This window comes from Pimephales promelas, chromosome 3 (genome assembly GCF_988280905.1).
Source record: "Pimephales promelas chromosome 3, fPimPro1.hap1.1, whole genome shotgun sequence".
NCBI classification, from domain to species: domain Eukaryota; kingdom Metazoa; phylum Chordata; class Actinopteri; order Cypriniformes; family Leuciscidae; genus Pimephales; species Pimephales promelas.
In genome coordinates this window covers 14,174,292-14,197,987 of record NC_142771.1, presented here as the reverse complement: position 1 = coordinate 14,197,987, position 23,696 = coordinate 14,174,292, and the positions used below count along the sequence as shown (strand labels likewise).

The following is a 23,696-nucleotide window of genomic DNA, read 5'->3' as shown; positions in this document are numbered from 1 at the left end:
AGTCTAACAGCGAAAGTACATTCCAAGCACAATGCCTTATCTCAAAAAATGTATTTTATTAAAGGAGTAGTTCACTTTTTAAAAAAAAAAAACTTTGCTGATAATTTACTCACCCCCATGTTATATAAGATATCCATATCTTTCTCTCTTCAGTCGAAAAGAAATTAAGGTTTTTGATGAAAACATTCCAGGATTTTTCTTCATATAATGGACTTCGGTGGGAACCAAACGGTTCAAGGTCCAAAAGACAGTTTCAGTACAAACTGCAAACTGTTCAAAGGGGGCTTTAAACGATTCCAGACGATGAATGAGGGTCTTATCAAGCGAAACAATCGTTAATTTTTTTTTTTTAAATACAAAGTTTAAGTTTTTATGAGCTTTTTTATAAGCTCGCCTTGCTTTGTTCTGTGTTGTTCATTTCGTTAGTTGAATGAACCAAATGACACAAAAAAAGATTTGTTCATTTTTGATGAAGGAGTTCGAACAGGAGAGCACTGAAACTGTCTTTTGGACCTTGAACCGTTTGGTTCCCAGTAAAGTGCATTATATGGAGAAAAATCCTGGAATGTTTTCATCAAAAATCTTCATTTCATTTTGACTGAAGAAAGAATGACATGGACATCTTGGATGACATGGGGGTGAGTAAATTATCAGCAAAAGTAGTAAACTATTCCTTTAAGTAAGATTTAGTGGTAAAATAGTAATGGTAATTTCCAAAATTGTATTTTTTGACATTTACACAAAAGAGTTTGCCTTATTTTATTTTAGAAATGTCATTTTAGGAATAAATCAAACAGCTATTTTGTGTAGTTAGCATTTTCTGCTTCCTAAATAAATGTTTTTTCACAGTTTGACACAATTACAGCTAAAGTATTCTGTTATTTTCAAAAAATCCAATCCAACTGTTAATAAGTTTTTAGTTTTTTTGGGGGTGTGTGAATTTTCATATTTTGGGTCTGGGAGAAAAGTAATACAATCTATTCAAGGCACTTGAAAGGTAGGAAGGAAAACAAAAAATCAAGGCCAGGTAAAAAAGCTTCTAAGAACATATTAATGTGACCTTCATATGACAAAGAGAAACAAAATTAAATCTTTTAGTTTGAATAAAACTAACCAAGATCACGTAAGTTCCCGACAGTAGTTAAAGAAACACGCATTCAGACAGACTAATCATCATCACAAATTCAACATTAACCTTTCAATTGGAACAAATTTCATTACATTTTTCTGGTGTTTATTTAAATGATGCCTCCGTTCTTTTTTTGGTGAGTCACGAGCATTTGTGGATCGTAGTCCTCTTGAGTTGTAGTAGTGCCTCATTCCCTCTGCAGCCATGAAATCCCACTCATATTGCCTCTCAGCTCACATTAAATGAGAATGAAATGTATTTCCTGAGCGATCCCTGTCGTCCATGTTTTGTTTTATGTATTCTACATAAATGTTGAATCCCTGGTGAAGGCAGTGTGGATTTAAAAGCAAATAGTCGAGTAGCTTGTGAATTATTTTCAATAGCTTCCTTCGTAAGCTATATTTATATTTAAAAACCAAGTGATTTTTCTCTCTCTCTCTGGTCACAGTGAGAGGACTGAGCTGTATTCTTTGCTTTCATTCTTTTTACCTGCTGACCACAGGATTCTTTCCCATTTGACTTTGCATTTTAAGACTTCCTAATAGCTAAAGTCTAACTTCCCCGCAGTGCTTTCTCTGAGTAATGGTCGAGTCAGACATTTTCTGGCCTCTTGCAGAGGTTCCTGCTCTCTACGGGGTTTCTACCTGTCAGTCAGGACGATGGGAGCGGTTTCCGAAGCAGTCCACAGAGCATCTCCAAAAGATCCCTGGTGACTGAAACTTCCCAGCAGTCTCTTACCTCTCCAACACTGAAAAGCATTTGTTTTTTTTCAGGGAGTGAGGACCTGCCCTCTTCTATTCCTCACATTCACCGATCAAAGAAAAAGCTTGAATTCACTTCAGCAGATTAAACCTGTGACTGGTAATGCAGGGAAACTAAAGTATTGGAAAAAGAGCTGGCGGTGGAAAAACGAGACAGCATTGACTGGTTGAATCAAAGCACTGTTGCCCACATGTTCGGCTCTCTCTTTATCACTCCATTTAACTAATAGGTCTTATCACAGGCTCGTGACTGAGGCCGTGTGCGTAGGTGTAAAAACACACTTACCTACTTCATGTTTTCATGTTTAAAAAAAAAAGATTATTATTTCAACAGCATACATGACTACGATTGCAGATGTTCAAAGCAAAAAACAAAACAAAACAAAAATCCCACATCCATGGGTTATCCTATTTTAAATGGTTAGTTCACCCAAAAATGAAAATTCTGTCAGTATTTACTCACCCTCATGTTGTTCCAACCCCGTAAGACCTTCGTTCATCTTCGGAACACAAATTAAGATATTTAAGATATTAAGATCGCTCCTGCATACAGTCCATAGGCTTCTTGAGGGACTGGCTCTTGCCGTCCCCGAAAAGTCATAAAAGACATCGTTAAAATAGTCCAAGTGACTACAGGGGCTCAATCTTAAGTTTATCAAACGGCGAGAACACTTTTGTGCGCAAAAAAACAACAAAAATAACGACTTTATTTCAACTATTCGTTTATTTCTCCCTCTGCGCGAGTCAGGTTACTAGTTTAATAGCGTAAGTTTCTGTTATTGTACGTCACACGCATCACACACACATGACCAGCGTCGGCCAATAGTGAGCCTATGTGTGACGTAGCTCTACGCAATCACACTACGTTAACTGACTTACAGGCTCATGGAGAAATAAAGTCGTTATTTTTGTTGTTTTTTTGCGCACAAAAGTGTTCTCGTCGTTTGATAAAGTTAAGATTGAGCCCCTGTAGTCACTTGGACTATTTTAACGATGTCTTTAATGACTTTTCGAGGACAGCAAGAGCCAGTCCCTCAAGAAGCCTATGGACTGTATGCAGGAGCGATCTTAATATCTTAAATATCTTAATTTGTGTTCCGAAGATGAACGAAGGTCTTACGGGGTTGGAACAACATGAGGGTGAGTAAATACTGACAGAATTTTCATTTTTGGGTGAACTAACCCTTTAAGTGACATGGGTGACTACACAACCCACAAGAATTAAAGGGATATTTCGGTAACACTTTTCAATACGGTGCAATTATAAGCACTCATGAAGAACTAAACCATGAATTAATTGTTACTGCATCAGCAACTAATAAATATCTAAATATCTATTAAAATATCTTCTCTTGTGTTTCAGTGGAGAAAGAAAGTCATACAGGTTTGGGACTTATAATATGAGATTGAGATAACGATGAAAGATTTTTCATTTTTGGGTGAACTATCCCTTTAAGCATTCAGATGAGTATTTTTACTGTAAAATTAGTATGAATTAATTAATTAATTTTCATATTAGCCCTATTTGGGAAGTTAAAAAAAATGTTACAAGTGGTCAGAGTTTGCGTTGCATGTGCCAATTAAGGAACTATGGCCTTTTTGGTAATAAAACACTGTAAGCCCATAAATTAAAAAAATTCCTTTTTGTGACACACATCTGAGTGAAAAAAAAACTGATTATCAAAAAAAAAAAAAAATGTAGTGCGCCAACTTCTATTCATCAATTGTTGATTAGATGGAGGCAGATCTGAATGCGAGCTTGAAATCGATTGTAAGAAAGGGGCGGTGTTTAAATTGACTTAAAGTTATGACTGATTAACATTACTGTACATGGTCAGTTTTTTTTTTTTTTTTTTTTTTTTTTTGGTAAAGTGAAAATCATTTAGAAAATCAATAAGGTGAATTTTTATTCCATGCCAACTTTAAGGGCCTTAGTGCACACTTAAAGTATAACTTTAAGATTTTCAACTCGCTTTGTAATGTTACAATGTCGGTACTATGTAAATGAACAATGTCTACACGTTCTCTGTGCTACCTGGGCAGAGAAATTCACGTTTATATGTCAGCAAAAGTTAGTCTTTTAACATCTCCAGGGCTTTTGTGAAAACCATAGATTAAAATTATTATAATATTATTGTAATAATCTCCACCCTGTACTTATACTATTTAAACAGCATTATAAAATAAAAATGGAAAACGATGGAAGCAGCTTTCAACAGCATCAGAAACACCTGAGGTTTTTCAGATTTTCTTTGTAAGTTTCTGTCCATCTTTATGATTCTTTGCAGCCTTTAACCACAGCCTACAACACGCTGGATCCTTCACTGGAAACCAAAAGTAACTAATTCCCGCTAAAACGTTTACTCTTTGAATTCTTGCACCCGTGAACAATACAGATCGACACCACTATGACAAAAAGTTTGCTAAGTAGTATTTACTACTAAAGCAAGGCAGTATTTGACTGGTCAAGAGTATCCATAGGTGGGAGTGGCCTTGGATGGCAACATTCCCAGTGCATTATGGGTGTTGAAGTTTTCCTACCTGTTTGGCAAATGGGAAGACAACAGCCCTTTTTCTTTGTTATCACCTTTATGGTGCGTTCACACCGGACGCGAATAACGTGATTCAATGTTAAGTAAATGCAGAGACGCGTTATGCGCGAATGCCGCGAATTGAGCAGCTGGCGCATTAAGTGCGTTACACACGAATGATTTAGTTAGTGCTATTTGTGCATTCACGTGTTTGACACGAATTCGCGCCTGCCGCCCGAGTTGAAAAATCTGAACTTTGGCGTCAATTCTCCGCGGTGACCAATCAGGAGCCTAGCTGCTTGCTGCTGTTAGGTGGTGAAGTGTCTTACTTCAATACATTATTTTGTAATATGAACAAATAGAGCCTAATGTGGCTCCAATGCACAATATTTTAAAGCAAATATTTTATCACTCAAAACTTTATTTCAATATATGAGACATGTTTATTTTGTATTGAATGTTATTTATTCCATATCTAGATTATATGAAATTTTATTATAATGTAAAGACAACGAACAAACATGTGCATAACATGTGTCTGGACTTCAGGGAGAAAAAAAATCACAAGACAGGTTAATAACTTTTGGAGGCTGCTCTATTTATCATTTATCACCTTGCTCCGATGCGGGGCAACAGGTCATCAATAGCGGTGACTCTCGATGAATTCTTGATCTACATAAAAAAGATGGCCGCCAATGGGTTTTGATTCTGACGCGTGTAAATTTCGCTTCAAACTTTTGTTTATCTACAATTAACACAAAGTGAATTAACACAAAGTGGTCAAGCGTCAAACTAGAAGCGGTAGATGTGAATTTGACGCGCTTTTCGTTTCTGGTGTGAATTTTTTTATTAAAAAGGGCATTTTGCCAGTGGTGAAGTACTCCTTTAATGCTGTGAAGGGGACCCTGGTAGTCAATTCGTACTGTATGCTGTAATAGGGTCAACCAGTGGTCAGCTTCCACTGTTTGCACCAAATCCTCTGATGTTCCTTTGATGAGGGCTGCCTGAGGACTCCTGTCTATTGTGAATGAGGGTCCTTACTTCAACAGGTTACTCATCAAAAACCTTGAGCTGGCTGAGTGTTGCGGCCTGAACTGTGTTTAATTACGGGCCGATAAATAGGTTTTTTAGATCAAAGGCCATTTGTTACAGCCACTGCTTTGGGCATGCAGGCTTTCTGCAATCACTCTTTCTTTGAATATGACATATAACAAAGAGTGGTTGATAAAATTCAGATTTTCTTTCACCAGGTACGTAATTTCATCACTGGACCGCTCCCATGCAGGCTTCTACAGATGCATTGTCAGGAACAGGGTGGGAGCTCTGATGCAGAGGAGCTCACAACTCCAGGTCGCCTGTAAGTTTCACATCACATCCTAACATAATACTTAATGATGCAGGCACACCAGCAAAATTTACCTTGAAGAGCAAAAATGTTATTGTCTGTTGCATGAAACACTGTTCACAGACTTCACTTTCAAACCAAGTAGCTTTCTGTTGGCCAATCCATGTGACCATGTGTTCAAAACTTGAACTCGTTGCGGGAAATCCTTCACTCTCATGTACAATTCCTGATCATGTGGATCCCAAAAATTTGCCGTTTAACAGTAAATGTGACCACGCTTACAGGCAAGTGGTGAGGATTTGATTTTGAGTGATTAAATGGATAGTTCAATTTGAAATACATTTTTCTTTTTTGTGTGTCAGTCATATAATGGAGGTCTATGGTCACCACCTGAATTCACCACCGAGTCATGACATGATTTAATGACTCGTAAATGTAAGCACACATTGATGGCCTAAGACACGAATCACGAAACGAGCAGTTTTTGTGAGAAAGCGAACAGTATTTATATAGTTTTTACCTCTTGTAACCACAGCCACGTCAAAGTTATCTAAGGGCGCCGGTCGCTTTGTGGCAGTGGTTACAAGAGGAAAAATCGATATAAATACTGTTCGTTTTCTCACACAAACTGCTTGTTTCTTGTCTTAGGCCATCAATGTGTACTTACATTTACGAGTCATTGAATCATGTTTAATTTGGACTTCTCTGTGCATGCTCTTTGAGGTGGTGACCATAGACCTGCATTATATGACTGACAGACAAGAACGGTTTGACCTAAAAACATCAAAATTTAAACTACTGTGGAAACAAAGACACCTACATCTTGGATGGCCTTGAGGTAAGCTAAAACATATCAAAAAATCATTTCAAAGTGAACTATCCCTTTAATGTCAAAATCAAATCACCATATAGAAAAGCTGATGCTAGAAACTTGTCACAAGTTAGGCTAAGTGTTACCAAGTGGAATCACAATCACTATCACAAGGTTGGAGCTTTGTTTCTTCGGTCCCACTTTATATAAAGTGGCTTTAAGTACTATGTACTTACATTGAAACGAATCATTTGATACAATGGATTTATTGTGTACATACATTTATTGTTTTTACATTGTACTTATATTTTAAAAATACAAGCATGCAATTACAGCTGTAACTAATTTATGTAATTACATCTGTAATTACACAGCTGAACCATCCCTTACCCTTAAACCTACCCATACCACCACACCTGTCCCTAACTTTACCCTCAATAGCAGCAAGTGTTTTACAATAGAACATGAGCACAATAAGTACATTATACTTATTTTTCAATGTAAGTACATAGTACTTAAAGGGGAAATGAAGCGGTGAATCAAGTTTACATGATTTACAAGATGGATTTCCAATATAATCAACAATTATATAAGGAACATTACAAATGTAAACATTTAGAAGAAAAAAAGAAAAAAACTTTGTATCTTTCGCCGCCAGGGCGCCGCCATTGTGCAGGTGACGTCACGGGGTTGGTTGGCTCAAGTTTAACAGGCTCTGGGCATTGAAAATCGCGACATCAAACTGTGTTTATACCAGTGTTTTGACCGCGAACGACTAATGTTAGGTACAGATATTAGACAAAAAGACGACGTCTCATGTTATATGTTGACAAACTGCACATAGAAACATTGTTCGCGATGTTATTGACGAGACGGGAATATCTGACGGCAGACATCGCAAACAATGTTTCTATGTGCAGTTTGTCAACATATAACATGAGACGTCGTCTTTTTGTCTAATATCTGTACCTAACATTAGTCGTTCGCGGTCAAAACACTGGTATAAACACAGTTTGATGTCGCGATTTTCAATGCCCAGAGCCTGTTAAACTTGAGCCAACCAACCCCGTGACGTCAACTGCACGATGGCGGCGCCCTGGCGGCGAAAGATACAAAGTTTTTTCTTTTTTTCTTCTAAATGTTTACATTTGTAATGTTCCTTATATAATTGTTGATTATATTGGAAATCCATCTTGTAAATCATGTAAACTTGATTCACTGCTTCATTTCCCCTTTAAAGCCACTTAATATAAAGTGGGACCGTTTTTTCTGTCAAATGACTCACAATGTACGTGTTCTTGTTTTGTCCTCTCCTTTCGCTCCCTCTTTGTTTCTTAGACATGGAAGGCTTTGTGGAGGGTGAACGGTCTCAGGTGGTGTCCCAAGGGGATGCGGCATTGATCTTCCCGCCACAAATCCACAGCTTCCCGCGACCCGGGATCACATGGTTTAGAGACGGACGCAAGATCCCCCCCAGCAGCCGCATGTAATCTTCTCTTCATTTGCTCAGAGTCAACTTAATGGCCCCTGTTCTCACAGAAAGGGTTTTATACCTTACAGAAAGAGAATATTATACTGCTGTATAATTACTCCAAAATTTCCAAAAACACTCCTGGAGTATTTATTGCAGGAACTCTCATTGGACAAATCTGCTATAATAAGAACCCATGTTGACTTTAGATTGAAGGCTAGAGAGGAAGCCGGCAACACGGGAGCCAATTAGACAAAGTGGACAAAAGGCCTTTATTGATGACCTTGGATGATTGACAGAATTTGCGCCCTGTGTGTGTGTGTGTATGCACGGTCTGTGTTAGAAAGGTCTCAGTAATCACCTGAGATCAATTTACCTCATCCGCCAGCAGGAGGCCTGACAAAAACAGCCGGCGTGTTTGATGATCTATAATTCATGCTGATTGTCCAGCATGTCACATGTGACGTGAGGGCTTTAGACACTTAGCATTGTGTTCCCCCTCCCCACCGCACTGACTGGAGAACTTTCAGACACGGTTTTTCGGTTGGAGTGTATGAGGAATCCCCAATGAGACGCTGAGCGCTGAGGCAAGGGTTATATAAACATCTGAGGCTCCAGCGGCGCTGCTCAGACCTTCATTCTCTCTCGCTCTCTCTCTGCGTCTCTCGAGCGGCAGTAATGGTCCTATATGATGGTGAGAGGGCCTGACAGCGTACGATTTGTTTGCCGCTTGTTTGTTGCTCCTCGGATGCATTGATATTCCGCGGAGCATTTGATTTGGACTCAGTGAGAGCCCTCACTCTAATTGTGCTGGAGTCAGTTTAATCTGGGCTGATCAGGCCTGTGCTGACAGATACACAGGCTCTAATCTCACTGCACTCCAAGTGTCGACTCTCATTTAACCACACACACTCACGCATGACCTGCATTTTAGCTCCAGCAATCCTAAAACACTTATCCACTCGAGTCGTCAATGCAAATAACATTGCATCGTAGCCTATTGGACGTGAACTGTTTTGCTCAACGCTTTTGTGTGTTTAAGTCGTTTACTCGCATGTTTGCCGGTTGCAGTTGTTGCTTTGTGGTTTTGTGACTACTTTTCTCTCTCGAACGTCTTAGAGCCCTTACTCTGGACAACACCCTTGTCATCCTCTCCGCCGTGGCCCCAGATGCGGGCCGGTACTACGCCCAGGCCGTCAACGACAAGAACGGAGAGAACAAGACCAGTCAGCCCGTCATCCTGAATGTAGAAAGTGAGTTCTTCTGAATAAATAATCTGTGCATGTTTTGTGATGTCCAGTCCAGGAGCCTTGAAAAAAAAGTCTGCAATCACCTAATAGGGTAGGAGTTTCCTAGAACCCCTTACCTAAAATATTTATTTAGCATTTTCATGGCTCTCAGATGTCGGTTAACACTAGAAGTGCCAGAATTCCAAAACTACTAGAACGGCCACAAACGGTCATTTTGACCGTTAGATTCAAAACAGTGTTTATTTCTTTCGTAATTATTTTCGTCAACCACATTCTTTCAAAGACGGAAACGAGACGATAACTAAATAAAAACTAGGTTTGAATGACAAACTATGACGAAAATGAGAAGCGGTCAATAGGCTAATAATAATAATAGGACTAGCAGAACTGTTAGTGAACAGCCCATGCAGCAAAACAAACAGCGGAGCTCACCAGGATCATCCGATATGAATGGAACATCTGGATCCGCCGTGTCTGATGATAGCAGCCGTTTCTTTTTCCTTGATGTGAACTCTGACTCTGAATCACTCTCTGATGATATATAGCCTATAACGTAAGTATTGATAACTGTAGTCTGGTTTTGTTTGCTTATTTCTGATCAACAACTAATGTAGAAATTATTATAAAGCAAACACCGCTACAGAGGTGACCGGACGGACTGTTGACAGTTGAGAGAGAGACCACGATTAACCGCGGGATATTTAACAAAAAAAATATCGCGAAATTCAGTGCGGTCAATATGACCGTCTATGGCTGAAATAGGTAAATATGTTCATTTGTTTTGTTTTGCCTTACGTTTACGTAACTTAATTTATATGAAAATCATTTTAAATGAAAATACAGACAATTTTAGGAAAAGTCAGGTACCAGCAGGATTTTATTATTTTTTTCAACAAAGTTATTGTAGATATAAAATTCAAAACGGTCAAAATGACCGTTGTGGCCGTTCTAGTGTTAATGTTCACAACAAAACAAATAACATGTTTGATATTTAATTTACTTTGAAAAAGGTTGACCTCGGGTTTAAAAATTGGGTAACATTTTACTTGAAGGGGTGTGGATAAGACTGACATGACACCTTCATAACCTTGACATGACATATGTCTTGAATATGAAGTAGGGTTTATGCATGTTTATGGCAACTGTCATTAAGTGTCTTTCGCTCAATAATGACATTTTGAATGCAAATATGACATTGTTTAAGATGTTATTATGACATCTTGACATAAACCATCATAACCCGTCAGTGTCTTTGTCATGACAACTTGACATAAAATTAAAGGTATAGCGGAGGATCTTTCCGAATTTTAGAGAATTTTAGATTTTTTTTTCAAAAAATGCACATGCACAAACACAACACTCTTGCTCCCGAGAGGGAACGCCTATTACGCCTTACACAATTATTATGTTGCAAATTATAAACTAACTCAAAAACATTCATAAAAAAGACAAAAGTCAAATGCCCTTCCGTGTTTTATTTACTTATTATACTGATCGATTGAGTGACCGAGGACTCAAGACATGATATGTGCAACCCTTATCACACGAAATACGTTCTGAGGAAACTATTTTGCAAATCGCAATTACGTTACATAGCAACATATAAGCAGTGCTATTACGTTGGTCCTTAACCTAATATGTCTCATTGTTAATACGTTGGTATTAATACGTAATTTGTATACATTGCGTATGTAATGGAGAAGTAGCTTGTTGCATTTGTGTAATAATAAACACACAAGGTTTTAGAATATGAACACATGAACACACAAGGAGAATATTTCAGCGTGATACCATTTACCATTTGGTCAAAAGGCTACTTTAGACAAATTGAGATGTTTACCGTGTCTATGCGGTGCATGACTTGTGCCAGGACTATATTGCTAAGTAGCTTGCATTAACTTTTACTAGTGATTTTAAATGGATTTCTCCAAATAGCATGACAAACTTTACCTGTCTAGTAGAATCTTCGCGAATGCGGCATCAGTGAGAAGCCCAACCTGTGCTTTTAGCGGACGCCAGCGTGTGATATTCACCCAAAATCAGAAAGTTGTTTCTATATTCTGCGGCCTTTCTCTTCTTATCATACACTTCGTATACATTTTTTCTCTTTCGACCCGAAACCGTAACTCCGACATAATACACCTGAAAAGTGAAAACTACATAGGGATGAGCACGTACGACGGCCTTACGTAAACATATCACCAGAATGATTGACACTTAGGTGGACCAACAGTATAGACTACCCACCCGGAAAAAGAAAATCCTCCGCTATACCTTTAAGTTAAAGTGTCATATGGTTAGCTTTGACATTGGCTGTCATGACTGTGTCATGAATATTGTTCGTGAATTTGTGAATTTGTCATTAAAAAGTTATAATGGCTTCATGACAGCCAATGTCAAAACCAACCACCTGACAGTTTAATGTAATGTTAACCAATAAAGCTAGGTGCTTTCTTAAGTTTGATAATTAATCTGCTATGTCATGTTTATGACAGGTTGTGTTGTCTTAGTAATGTCAAGTTGATTGTATTGATGTATTGGTTTATGTCAAAGTGTTATAAAGACATCTCAAACAATGTCATATTTGCATTAAAAATATCATAACTGACTTGTCACAAACATGCATAGGCTAAAAATATGTCATGTCATGATTATAAAGGTGAAGTGTTACCAAAACTTGCTTCATTTTGTTGGTCTTTTTCCTCTTTCGTTCATAATACTAGTTGAGAGAGAACAGGAAATGATAAAGGATTGGTTTGAAAAGATGCGAGCTGGACTCAAATTGGCTACATAAGCACCACTCACTGTTGGAGCGTTTACACTAACTGCTAGACAATCTTAATTGTTTGCAAATGCGTTTTTCACACTGCCCTGCGGCTGAAATGACGTGTTCATAAATAAACATCTCCCTCGCCCCCTAGTGGCTGTGCATGACACCTAATGTAGTGCACACATTGGTTCAGACTCCAGTTTTGCACGGATCAATATTCCCCAACTCGCTGCACTGTAGATTGTGAGTATGTGGCATGTGGTGAAGCTTCATGGAGCTTTGTATGATAGTTGTGGTCCTGCAGTGCCACAATGACAGGGAGATTAATCACCCTCATAAAAAAACAGCCCCTCTCTTTAATAGACCCCACAAAAACAGATTTATGAAACAGAGAGGCAGACCATAAAGACCCTCTGTGAGACCATGGCCTACTGTAACTCTTATCCAGGGATCTCCGTTTGGAAAGGGAAGCAAATAAAGGGTAATCAGATCAAGACTGAAGAGAAGAGAGATCACTGATTGAGGGCAGAGAATCAATGGATTGCTAAAGGTTTGCCAGAAGCTGACAAATGATTGCGTGGCATTTAATCATGTCGACGATGTCTCTTAATCAAGACCCATTCGGCAGCGCGGCACATTAGTGAAGGTGTTACAGTGCACTTACAAGAGGAGAGGGTGCAGAAAATGACATACATAATAGTAAGCACATAATGGAGAGGGCTGAACGGAGACGAACAAGTGCTCCGAGCTTCGAGTTTAGCTTTGTCTGCTTTCTTTCTCTCTTTCTCTCTCTTCTAAGTAGAACATTTTATAGCTCACTGATTGCTTGTTCAAGTGGTTTCTTTGGTTTTAGTTATGGGCACCCAAAATGTTCCCAGTGGGGTCAAGTAGAGGTCATCCACTGGATGATCACACTCTTTTACAGACGACATACTGTAAATCTATTGAGTGGTACAATTCATGTTAAAGAGCATATTGCAGGTAAAAAAATAAAAAAATAAATTTATAACCTTGTATGAAAATACCATATGAAAAGTTAAAGGGATACTCCACTTTTTTTTGGTAAATAGGCTCATTTTAACACTCCCCCAGAGTTAAACAGTTGAGTTTTACCGTTTTCAAATCAAATTTATTTAGAAGAATATCAGTAACCAGACAGTTTCTGGTCTAATTGACTTCCATAGTAGGAAAAAATATATACTATGGAAGTCAATGAGACCAGAAACTGTCTGGTTACTGATACTCTTCTAAATTAGAAAAAAAAAAAAAAAAAATCGGCTGAATGGATTCGAAAACGGTAAAACCCAACTGTTTAACTCTGGGGGAGTGATAAAATTTCCAAAAAAAATTGAGTATTCCTTTAATGCAGGATTTAAAATGTTTTAAAACAGCAAAAGTGCACTAATTTAGTAGATAAAGTGAGCGTTTCTTGGATGGCTTTTTTTTCAACACTGCGTTATTTGACGTCACGTTAGGGAGCCTCAGCCTCGGCTCAGTGTAGAGTAGGCTGGTATTCAGTGAGAGCGGCCGTGAGTCAGTGCTTTCGGTAGTTTTTGTATTCGAATTTATCATCGTCATGGTAAATTATTGTGTTGCAAAAACTCCGGCCTGTCATGACTTCAATATCGAGCCCACAAGTTTCCTTTACAAGAAAAGGGACGGTGCTATACCTTATATTTCGTTCCTGGTGCGGTTTGTGCAGGTGAAGAGACGGGATTTCTCTTCCGCATCGACTTTGGAAAACACGGTCGCGTGTAGCGTTCACTTCAGATCAAATGATTATCATCCCGGCGATATGATGGAGTTCAACATGGGATGCCGAAGCAAGAATATTGATCGTCGTATACAACACCAATGGCATCAAATAGTGTGATTTAGGTAACTTAGTCATGCCCTAAATACAGGCAACTTGTAATTGAAAAACAAAATTGGTTGTTTAAATACTCAAATCTTTAATTTTCTGTTTATGTTATAACCCAGGTGAAAAATATGTATTAAAAATGTACCTGTATGCTTTTAGTACAATAGAAATATACTCAAGTATAGTTTTTATACAATAATATTATAAACCTACACTGTAAAAAAATATTGTTGGTTTAACTTAAAAAAGTAAGTAGCCTGGTTGCCTTAAAATTTTAAGTTGATTGAACTGGAAAAAGTGAGTTAAATGAAGGAGATTGATTTAATCATCAGAAACTCAAAATAACAAGTTATCTCAACTAAATAAATTAGTTGATTTGACAAAAGAAAAAATGTTGTGATAACAAACCTTGAAAATAGTTTTTTTACAGTGTACCCTAAACATACTAATGTCTGCTGGTCTGTTATAGGATCATAATAATCTGTACAATATTGTGAGCAGTGTATATCGTTAGCTAACGTGTATACTGTATCTATAAGCACGTCTCTCACCAAAAGACACCTGTCCTGTTCTCCACTGGTTCAACTCAATGTGTCTCTGACCGTTCTGTCTAACATTATCCTGGCCTCTCCCTGCTCTCTTTAGCATAGCAGGCTCATAACTTTATGGCTTGGTTCGTCACACGAATATTTCCTCAGCGTCCAAAATGTCATTGCGATCCATTGTTTTCCTTTTTGAATCGACCGCTCTCCTCATTTCGCCACGCCCGCCACGCCCATTTTGAGACGCGGAAGTACAATTTTCTCACAAAAATGACTCCAGAAGCTTCTGTAGCGTATTTATAAGTACATTTTAAAGAAAATCTAATTCCTACATTATTTTTCTATGCACATGGGATATTATCAAGGTCTTATTCCACAGAATGAACATTTCATTAGCGAGAGAATACAGCAAATGTCTCTCTTTGTTCTCCATTTTAATTCACATGCTTTTGGTAATATATTTTACTTCTATAATTTTGAGGGCAATAACATATTTAAAAAGAAAGAAATTAAGGTTGGGGGTTCATTGGCAATTGATCGCCGATAAATAATCATGATAAACTGATGAACAGGTTCATTTCATGGTGACACTGTCAATGCAACTGTAATATCATTCAAAAGTTTACAGTCCGATTTTGCACAGTTGTGCAAGAGGTTTTTATCTTCTCTAAAGTTGCATTTACTTGATAAAAAATACAGTAAAACAGAAATATTTTGAAATTTTATTACCATTTTAAATATTTGAATATGCTTTAAATTGTAATTCATTCCTTTGATGACAAAGCTGAATATTCCAGTCTTCACTGTCAGATGACCCTTCAGAAATCATTATGCTCAGTTAATGCTCAAGAATTTATCAACAGTATGGAAACTGTGATTTATTTTTCATGATTCTTTAATGAATAAATAGTTCAAAAGAACAGCCTTTATTGGAAATATTTGAATCATTTGTGCCATTACAAGTGTTTTTACTGTCACTTTTGATAAGTTAAATGCATCCTTGCTGAATAAAATAATAATAGTTGATTCTTTTTTAAACAAATGGCAAACTTACTGACCCCAAATGGCAGTGTATATAAACATTTTTCTGTAGTTTCTATGAAATATTTAGTCTTTGAGCAGTCTAGAAGGCTGATTTACATCCTGAGTCACATCTTGAACCATTTCAGACTGCAAGCCAACCCAATTTAGGAGAAACTCTTGAGATCTCATTTGTGATTTGCCTGCCTATATGCTTCTGCTTCCCTTTAGACATTGGCGGCCCAGCAGACCCCATCGCTCCCTCTATTATAATCCCGCCGAAGAACACCAGTGTGATGGTGGGCACGTTTGAAGTCACACTGGAGTGTGTGGCCAATGCCAGGTGTGTGTATGTGTGTGTGTGTGTGTGTGTGTGCACAAGCACTCAAAATGACCTCTGTCAAACTATTAAAACTCAATTCTGTTTATTTGTTTCCTTCGGACCGCTCCTATCTCTCATTCCCCGCTTGTGTTTATCCGTATTTCTCTCTCGCTTTACCTCCAGGCCTCTCATTAAGCTGAGCATTACATGGCGGAAAAATGGAGTGCTGGTAAACCGAGGCCTCCGGGACTTTGGCCGCCGTCTGACCATCAGTGGACCGTTGGTCAGTGACAGCGGCTACTATGAATGTGAAGCGTCCCTCCGAAGCAGTAGCGCCCCCTCTGTCAGCGCCGGAGCATATCTACATGTGATGGGTAATTCCACCTTCCTGTCAAACGTTACGTAAGAGTTGTGTTTAAAATGTGCCTTGTACAGAAAGTATTCATCCACTTTGCATCATGTTCTTCTTTTTAATCTTCAAAAAATTCACAGACACATGCAAAAACAATCTGTAATTTCTCCAAGATAAAAGACTCATTTATGAAAGTATTCATCTCTTATGGTAAATACTAGCGCTCTTACGGCAATTACAGCCTAGAGTATGTCTCTTCACATTTCACATTTACTTGTGGATGGCAATTTTGCATGACGTACACCAGATTTCAATTGGATTCAAAGTTCTTGTTGTCATTGCAAAATATTTGCCTTTTTTAAGTCCTTCCCTGCTGTGTGCTTTGGGTCGTTGTCCTTAAAATACATATCCTTTGAACAAAATCTAGATCCTAGAACTAAAATAAGTTCTGCTTTTACTGAAATACGTGATGGTAAGGATAGTATCATCATGGTGTCAGACCAAAGAGAGCGCTTTCCTTTCAAGCCTCACATAGCTCAATTTTAGGCAAAAGACGTCCCTCTAAAAGGTTTTTAAGGTTTTCTCACCTAGATTTGAGCAAACTCTGGGTGAATCTTGACACTGGCCTTCCTCCATTCTTATATAACGTTTATAAGAATGTTACTTTTGAATGTTCTCCATGTATAAATAATTAATCAGTAACTACTGTTCTTTCATACCTCCCAGAAGACTACAAAGAACGACCATAAACAGTTTCATAATTAACATTAATAATGCATAATGTATAATTAATTCTATGTAAAGATCATGGAAACCCACTAGTAATGACTCAAGTATTACCAAATCCTTCAGAAGGAATGGCTAATTATACAGCAGTTTTAGAGGGTCTTTGTAAGGTTTTGAATAGTAATTAGAAAATGGTAACACTTGAGTCATTACTAGTGATCTTCACTTTAGAATACTGATCCAAATAATTAGTAATTCCCCTTGAAGGATGTAGTAACACTTGAATCATTTCTATTCAAAAACCTCAAACGCTTACAATGACTTCAGTCATTGTAGAGAGTTATCATGTTTTTCACTTTAGAATACTGATCCAAATAATTAGTAATTCCTTCTGGATTTGGTATGCCTTGAGTCAGTACTAGTGGGTTAACATGATCTTCACTTTAGAATTAATTATACTTTATGGATTATTCATTTCAATTATGAACCTACCTCATTCAACTGAGTGCTATTTCTTACTAATTCATTAATCAGAGTTTCTTGTTAGTTAAAGGCACACTATGCAGGAATTCCGTTTTTGTCAAACAGCGACCCCTAGAGTCGCTGTGGAGTAATTGTATTTCAAAATGCCAGCGTCTCTGCACTCACGGCCTGACACCCCTTTGAAGCTGTCATGTTAAGGTACAAATCTTGCATAGTGTGCCTTTAAATAAGAGATCTAGGGGGTGTTTATGGGTAGGCCTACTATGATATTAGACTACATGGCCAATAATGAAAGATAATGAATTTAAAACCTGAACCAAACATTGTTTTGTTTTTTTCAAAGGTCAACAGTCTGTCATTAGTCTGCCACTAAACAACGGTGTGTTGTGGTTTCAGTACACCAGCCATATCAACAAAATTAATAAATGAAAATTTGCTTATCAATGTATATTCGTAGAACTTCAAAAAAAGAAACAGAAAAGATGCAGCCAATGAGCTGCCGGCAGGGGCCGACTCAACCTCCACGGACAGTTTTTAATATTTTATCAGAGAGTAACTACTCAAGATTTAGCTTTAGTATAATATTCGGGACAATTAGGGCCGGATTCGGGACAACAGCTTAGATTTCGGGACTGTCCCGTATTTTTAGTTATTTAGTCTATTTAGTCTCCAGACGCGCTCTTCAATCTCTTGTCCGGTTCCTCGCGCGGTCAGATTATCTTTTCCTTTTCCTAGTCTTTTCCGACCGTGTTTTCTTTGCTTTTTCCATTGTCGAGTCTTAATGCCTTATATGTTGTTGTTGATGTGCGTGACGTCATTGCCGTAAAGCATGTCGTGACTCTCGCGAGATTTGTCTAGGGGCGCTCCTCTCAAACTTGCATTGCTGGTTTTTCCAGTGGCGTCCCCCATAAGCTTTAATACCAGGATGATTCGCCCTACTATGAGTTTGTTTACCACCGAAATGACTTTGAAGCTGTTATATTACAGGTGCATAGCACAGGTATCTGAGTTTTTGCAGAACTGCGCCCCCTCTGGCGACAAGCGAAACTGCAACCTGAGGTCATAATGTCTTCAGAGGTAATACAGTTATAAATCTGCAAGTCATTTTAAATATATGAAAGGAAAGGCATTTGAGTAAATTACACACTTATGCGTGTGTGAGGGGAAAACGGGGGCAGTAGAAAACTTCGTTTTTTGTTTCCGTCCATCTCCACGTTTAACTGTTTTATGTGCTTACTGTATCCACTTATGATTGTATTATTTATGGAAACACATTCATGAACAATATAAGTTATTACTTTCTATAGGATCCCGTTTGAGCCCTGGAGCCGGCCGGAGATCTCTCCATTTGTTGAAAGCTTCCCGATGTTGACTCAACAGAAGTTTTCTTTTCTTTGTCTTACGTGGAGTTTGCGTTGGGGTTTGGAATGAACTACAAGCCGGTCTCTTTGAATCCATCTTCTACTTTTGTCGAAAGTTGACTAAAGTGTCGTTCGAGTTGTCTTCGCTGATACAAAGAATGGCGGCGAATACACAAACCTGCCAGACATATATAGCCAGATGAGCGTGAATGTGTATGACGTCACAGCCAATCTCATTAATTCTCATCTTATTTATTTTACGTTACAAGATTATAGAGGCAATCGCAGTGATCAGAGAAGGGCTCATTCAGCCCATCAGACAATTGTTTATGCATGTATAGGTTAAAAAAACAGCTATTTTTTACATGAAATGTTGCATAATGCACCTTTAAGGTACAGTTCTTGCATAGTGTGCCTTTAAAAGCAGTTACTATAATGTTAGTAATGCGTTGCTCATTTGCTCCTGTTTAGTTATTCATTAACGACAGAACGGTATTCTAAAGTCTTACCTAAACCCTGAACCATACAGTATATAGGTTGTAAAAAAGGTGGTGGATGTTATAGAGAATTACTTCTACAGCAATGGTAAAAAAAAAGTATGCTTTTCAGTCTGGTCAAGTACTCTCAAAGCTGACTCATCTGAACTCTGTGCAGAACATCCTCAGTTTGTGAAGGAGCCCGACAGACACATTACTGCTGAAATGGAGAAGGTGGTAGACATCCCATGCCAAGCTCGTGGTGAGTTGTGCGTCTGTCCGTGTGTGTGTGTGCGTGTGTGCGTGTGTATGTGTGTTAGATAACACTCCTCTTCCTACGCCCCTGCAGGTGTTCCTCAGCCAGATATAGTGTGGTATAAGGATGCTGTACCCATAAGCCCCGTGAAGACACCTCGTTACAGAGTCCTGGTGGGTGGCAGTCTGCAGATAAATGGACTGCTCCCGGACGACACCGGAATGTTCCAGTGTTTCGCTCGCAACTTAGCGGGAGAGATCCAGACGAACACGTACCTTGCTGTCACCAGTACGTCAAAGCACCATCTGGGCCTGTCATTAACTCTTGTCTTCATTCATTACACTTCTCCCGTACATTCATCTTCTTCCTTATCTGCTGTCAGAGATGTGTCATTTTATAAAGCCTGTGTCTTATCAGCAGCTTTTGCTTGCAGAAAGAAGGGAAGATTAAAAAGAGTTATTATTCCAAGTTTAAGAGGGAACGATCGTCAGAATAATGGATTTTTTTGTCTGCACTGGACAGGTCTTTAATGTGTCCACCATTAATAGACAGCTTGAAAAGACATCTTTGATTTTGTCAAGTTAGGGAAGTTAGGGAGCAATGGCTCTTATATTTTTGTTTTTAGATCCTCTGGTTTGTGTGTGTATTTTTTTTTTTTTTTAAATATATATATATATATAAAGCAGTTTTCTGCAAGGTGTAAGGTTAGGAATGGGGGAAAGAAGGTACAGTTCTGCTCATAATTTTGCACAATATGAAAGAAGGTAATACTATTAAAAAAAAAACCCCTCTGGTGAAAATCAGATTTTTAATTTTGACTATATGTCTCTGTGGTGCTTTTAATATGCTTTAACACAAATCATGTGCAAATTCATAATTCAATTCAATTCACCATTGCTGAGTATTTTCTTCAAAACTGCAGTGAACCAAAGAAGCTGAAAGAGGGAAAGCTGGTGTTTCTGATGTCACAAACTACCTTGTAGCCAATCAGGTCAATGTGTCGGTGGGCTTTAGCATATCATTAAAGGGTTAGTTCACCCAAAAATGAAAATTAAGTCATTAATTACTCACCCCCATGCTGTTCCAACCCCGTAAGACCTTCGTTCGTCTTCGGAACACAAATAAAGATATTTTTTATTGAATCTGAGAGCTGGATCAGTCCTATATAGACTGCCTAAGGGACTGGCTCTTGACGGCCCATAAAGTCATTAAAGAAAAGGTTTAAATATTCCATGTGCCTACAGCGGCTCAATTATACGTTTATCAAGCGACGAGACTACTTTTTGTGCGAAAAAACATAAATAACGACTTTATTCCACTATTCCATTACTTCCTTATGGGCGCATGCGCGAGAACTGAGACGAGGACGTTCTCATTCGTCTACCTATTAAAGGCTTTTAAGTGCACCTTATTGTGCGGAAAATACGCTAATTGAAAAGCGTATGTACAGCGCGCATCTTCCTCTGCTTGTAAACAGAAAGTTTTGCGTTTCCAGCTATATCAGCACATCATCTTATACGGTAGGGGGCGGTAAAACTCCTAAGCGGTGAGCAGCCGGTAACAAGAAGTAGACGAATGAGAACGTCCTCGTCTCAGTTCTCGCGCATGCGCCCATAAGGAAGTAATGGAATAGTGGAATAAAGTCGTTATTTATGTTTTTTTTTTCGCACATAAAGTAGTCTCGTCGCTTGATAAACGTATAATTGAGCCGCTGTAGGCACATGGAACATTTAAACCTTTTCTTTAATGACTTTATGGGCCGTCAAGAGCCAGTCCCTTAGGCAGTCTATATAGGACTGATCCAGCTCTCAGATTCAATCAAAAATATCTTTATTTGTGTTCCGAAGATGAACGAAGGTCTTACGGGGTTGGAACAGCATGGGGGTGAGTAATTAATGACTTCATTTTCATTTTTGGGTGAACTAACCCTTTAACTGTTGCGATGCAAGAGAAGCCATGTTGTTCTGGTATATTTTTCTGTTGATATGAAAAATCGTGTATATTTTGCAATATAGCGGGTGAATTATGATATACATAACGATGCTATGACGAACATGACGTCCACTGACGGTCTGAGTTGATCAAAGTGTTTCTAAGGATGCAGATTTTCAGAAAGCATCTGTTTGACTCTGATATGGCGAACAGGAACATGGTTTGTGTAGCATTACCAACACATTATTAGCTGTTTGATCACGTAGTCAAGGGAAATGTTAATTATGTGTCCGACGTTGTAGAGAGCGATACATAAAACACGTGACTATTCATTCTACGGTTTAATCCATTCTTCCTCTTCTTCTTCTTTTTTTAAATGTTTAAATGTGTTATTTTGGTGATCATGATGAGTTTTTAGGAATAAAACTATCGACTACATGGGTGACTAAAAATTAGAGCAGTTCAAAGTAAATTATAAACCATAAATATTTAGTACTATTTATATTTAGATTACTGTCCTGAATAACTGTTTCACATAATAGATATTAAAGTCCACAAGACAAAATATTACTTGTATTTACACAAATTTAAAAGGTTTCTTTTAAAATTAATATTCTATATTGTTACCTGGATGATTAATGACTGTCTTGATGGTTGTTCATGAGTCCCTTGTTTGTCTGAGCATGTTCCCTCAGAAAAAAAAAATCCTCCAGGTTCCTCACATTCTTTGCTTTACTAGCATCGTCTGCATATTTGAAGCCTTTTCAACAGTCAGTGACTGTATGATTTTGAAATTCTGAGGACAATTGAGGGACTCGAAACACTCACTGGTGCTTAAGATGGCAACACGATGCTTTAAGAGCCATGAGTTGTTTTCTTATTTTGTTTAAAGAATATACCGATTATTTAGCTACCATATTGAGCACCTTAGCAACAAGTCCCATAGACTTCCATTGAAAGAGATCAAAGGGATATCTCCGGATAGAAGTGTCATAGAAACACGAGAGTGGTCTCGTTTGACTCGGGGAAGCAAACAGCCAATCATGAATCACCTCAACAATTTCTGGCCACGCCCTAGCAACCATTATCGAGCACCTTAGCAACCACATTTTAAAGAGGGATATCTTCCATTCTGAATGTCACAGAGGCATGGGAGTTGTATTATATAAATCATACTGACAAGCAGCCATTGGAGATTCATGATTGGCAGCTGCCAAGCCACTCCCTAGCAACCAAACAGAGTACCCTAGCAACCATTTTGCAAAACCTACATCTCTGCATCTGAACATTGTGTAGAGATGGGGGTTGGTTTATACATTCAAATTGACTTTGGAGCTTCATGATTGGCAGCTGCCAAGCCACTCCCTAGCAACCAAACAGAGTACCCTAGCAACCATTTTGTAAGACCTACATCTCTGCATCAAAACATCGTATAGAGATGGGGGTTGGCTCTTTTTACTCATGCTAGCCAACATGACTTGCTACATGCTACACATGCTAGCAGTGAATAGCTACATGATAATATTGATTAGCTAAGTGCTAAATCATGCCAAGAAAATGCTACAACTTCATAGTAACCATCTGTGAGAACTACCAACCACCTATACCAGAACATCCTAGCAATCTCCTAGCAACACCCTAGCAACCACCTACCAACCCAACAGAACACCCTACCAACCACCCAAAACACCCTAGCAACACCCTAGCAACCACCCAGAATACCCTAGCAACTGCCTAACAACACCATAGCAACCACCGAGAACACCCTAGCAACCACCCAGAACACCCTAGCAACAACCTAGCAACACCCTAGCAACCACTCAGAACACCCTAGCAACCACCCAGAACACCCTAGCAACCACACAGAATACCCTAGCAACCACCCAGAACACCCTCGCAACCACCTAGCAACCACCCAGAACACCCTAGCAACCGGGTGGTGAGTTTTGCCACTGCAAGCACCACTTCACATTTTCTTCTGGAAATGTACATTCTAGAATTTCGACGAAATTTCAAAAGTGTCACTATATGACACCCTAGGATGAGAACGCGTTGGATATTCACATCCAATTCTATCATCCAATTAAAAACATTTAAACTCACCGGCTCTTATTACAAGGGGTATTTAAACTAAGGAGCAGAATTGTATATTGATGGGGAAAGAAATGCACACATGTATCAGATAAATCCATCTGTGTGTTTTAATATATTTAAAAAACCAAGCAAAGTTGCTGGTGTGTATCAGTGGATGTTACAGAGCATATTTGGTGTTCCCTATCGAGGGAACTCAACACTGC

General features: G+C 38.5%; 1 protein-coding gene across 4 annotated transcripts in view; it reads left to right on the top strand.

Moving 5' to 3' along the window:
* The window catches only part of sdk2a (sidekick cell adhesion molecule 2a), a 172,904-nt gene that overhangs the window by 93,429 nt on the left and 55,779 nt on the right, over positions 1–23,696 (top strand). For all 4 annotated transcript variants that reach the window (XM_039687348.2, XM_039687346.2, XM_039687345.2 and 1 more), the window contains exons 3-9: positions 5,672–5,778; positions 7,916–8,063; positions 9,168–9,301; positions 15,723–15,834; positions 15,997–16,187; positions 19,390–19,473; positions 19,561–19,755. In XM_039687348.2, the coding sequence (XP_039543282.2) occupies positions 5,672–5,778; positions 7,916–8,063; positions 9,168–9,301; positions 15,723–15,834; positions 15,997–16,187; positions 19,390–19,473; positions 19,561–19,755 (971 nt within the window). The remainder of the gene's footprint in view (positions 1–5,671; positions 5,779–7,915; positions 8,064–9,167; positions 9,302–15,722; positions 15,835–15,996; positions 16,188–19,389; positions 19,474–19,560; positions 19,756–23,696) is intronic.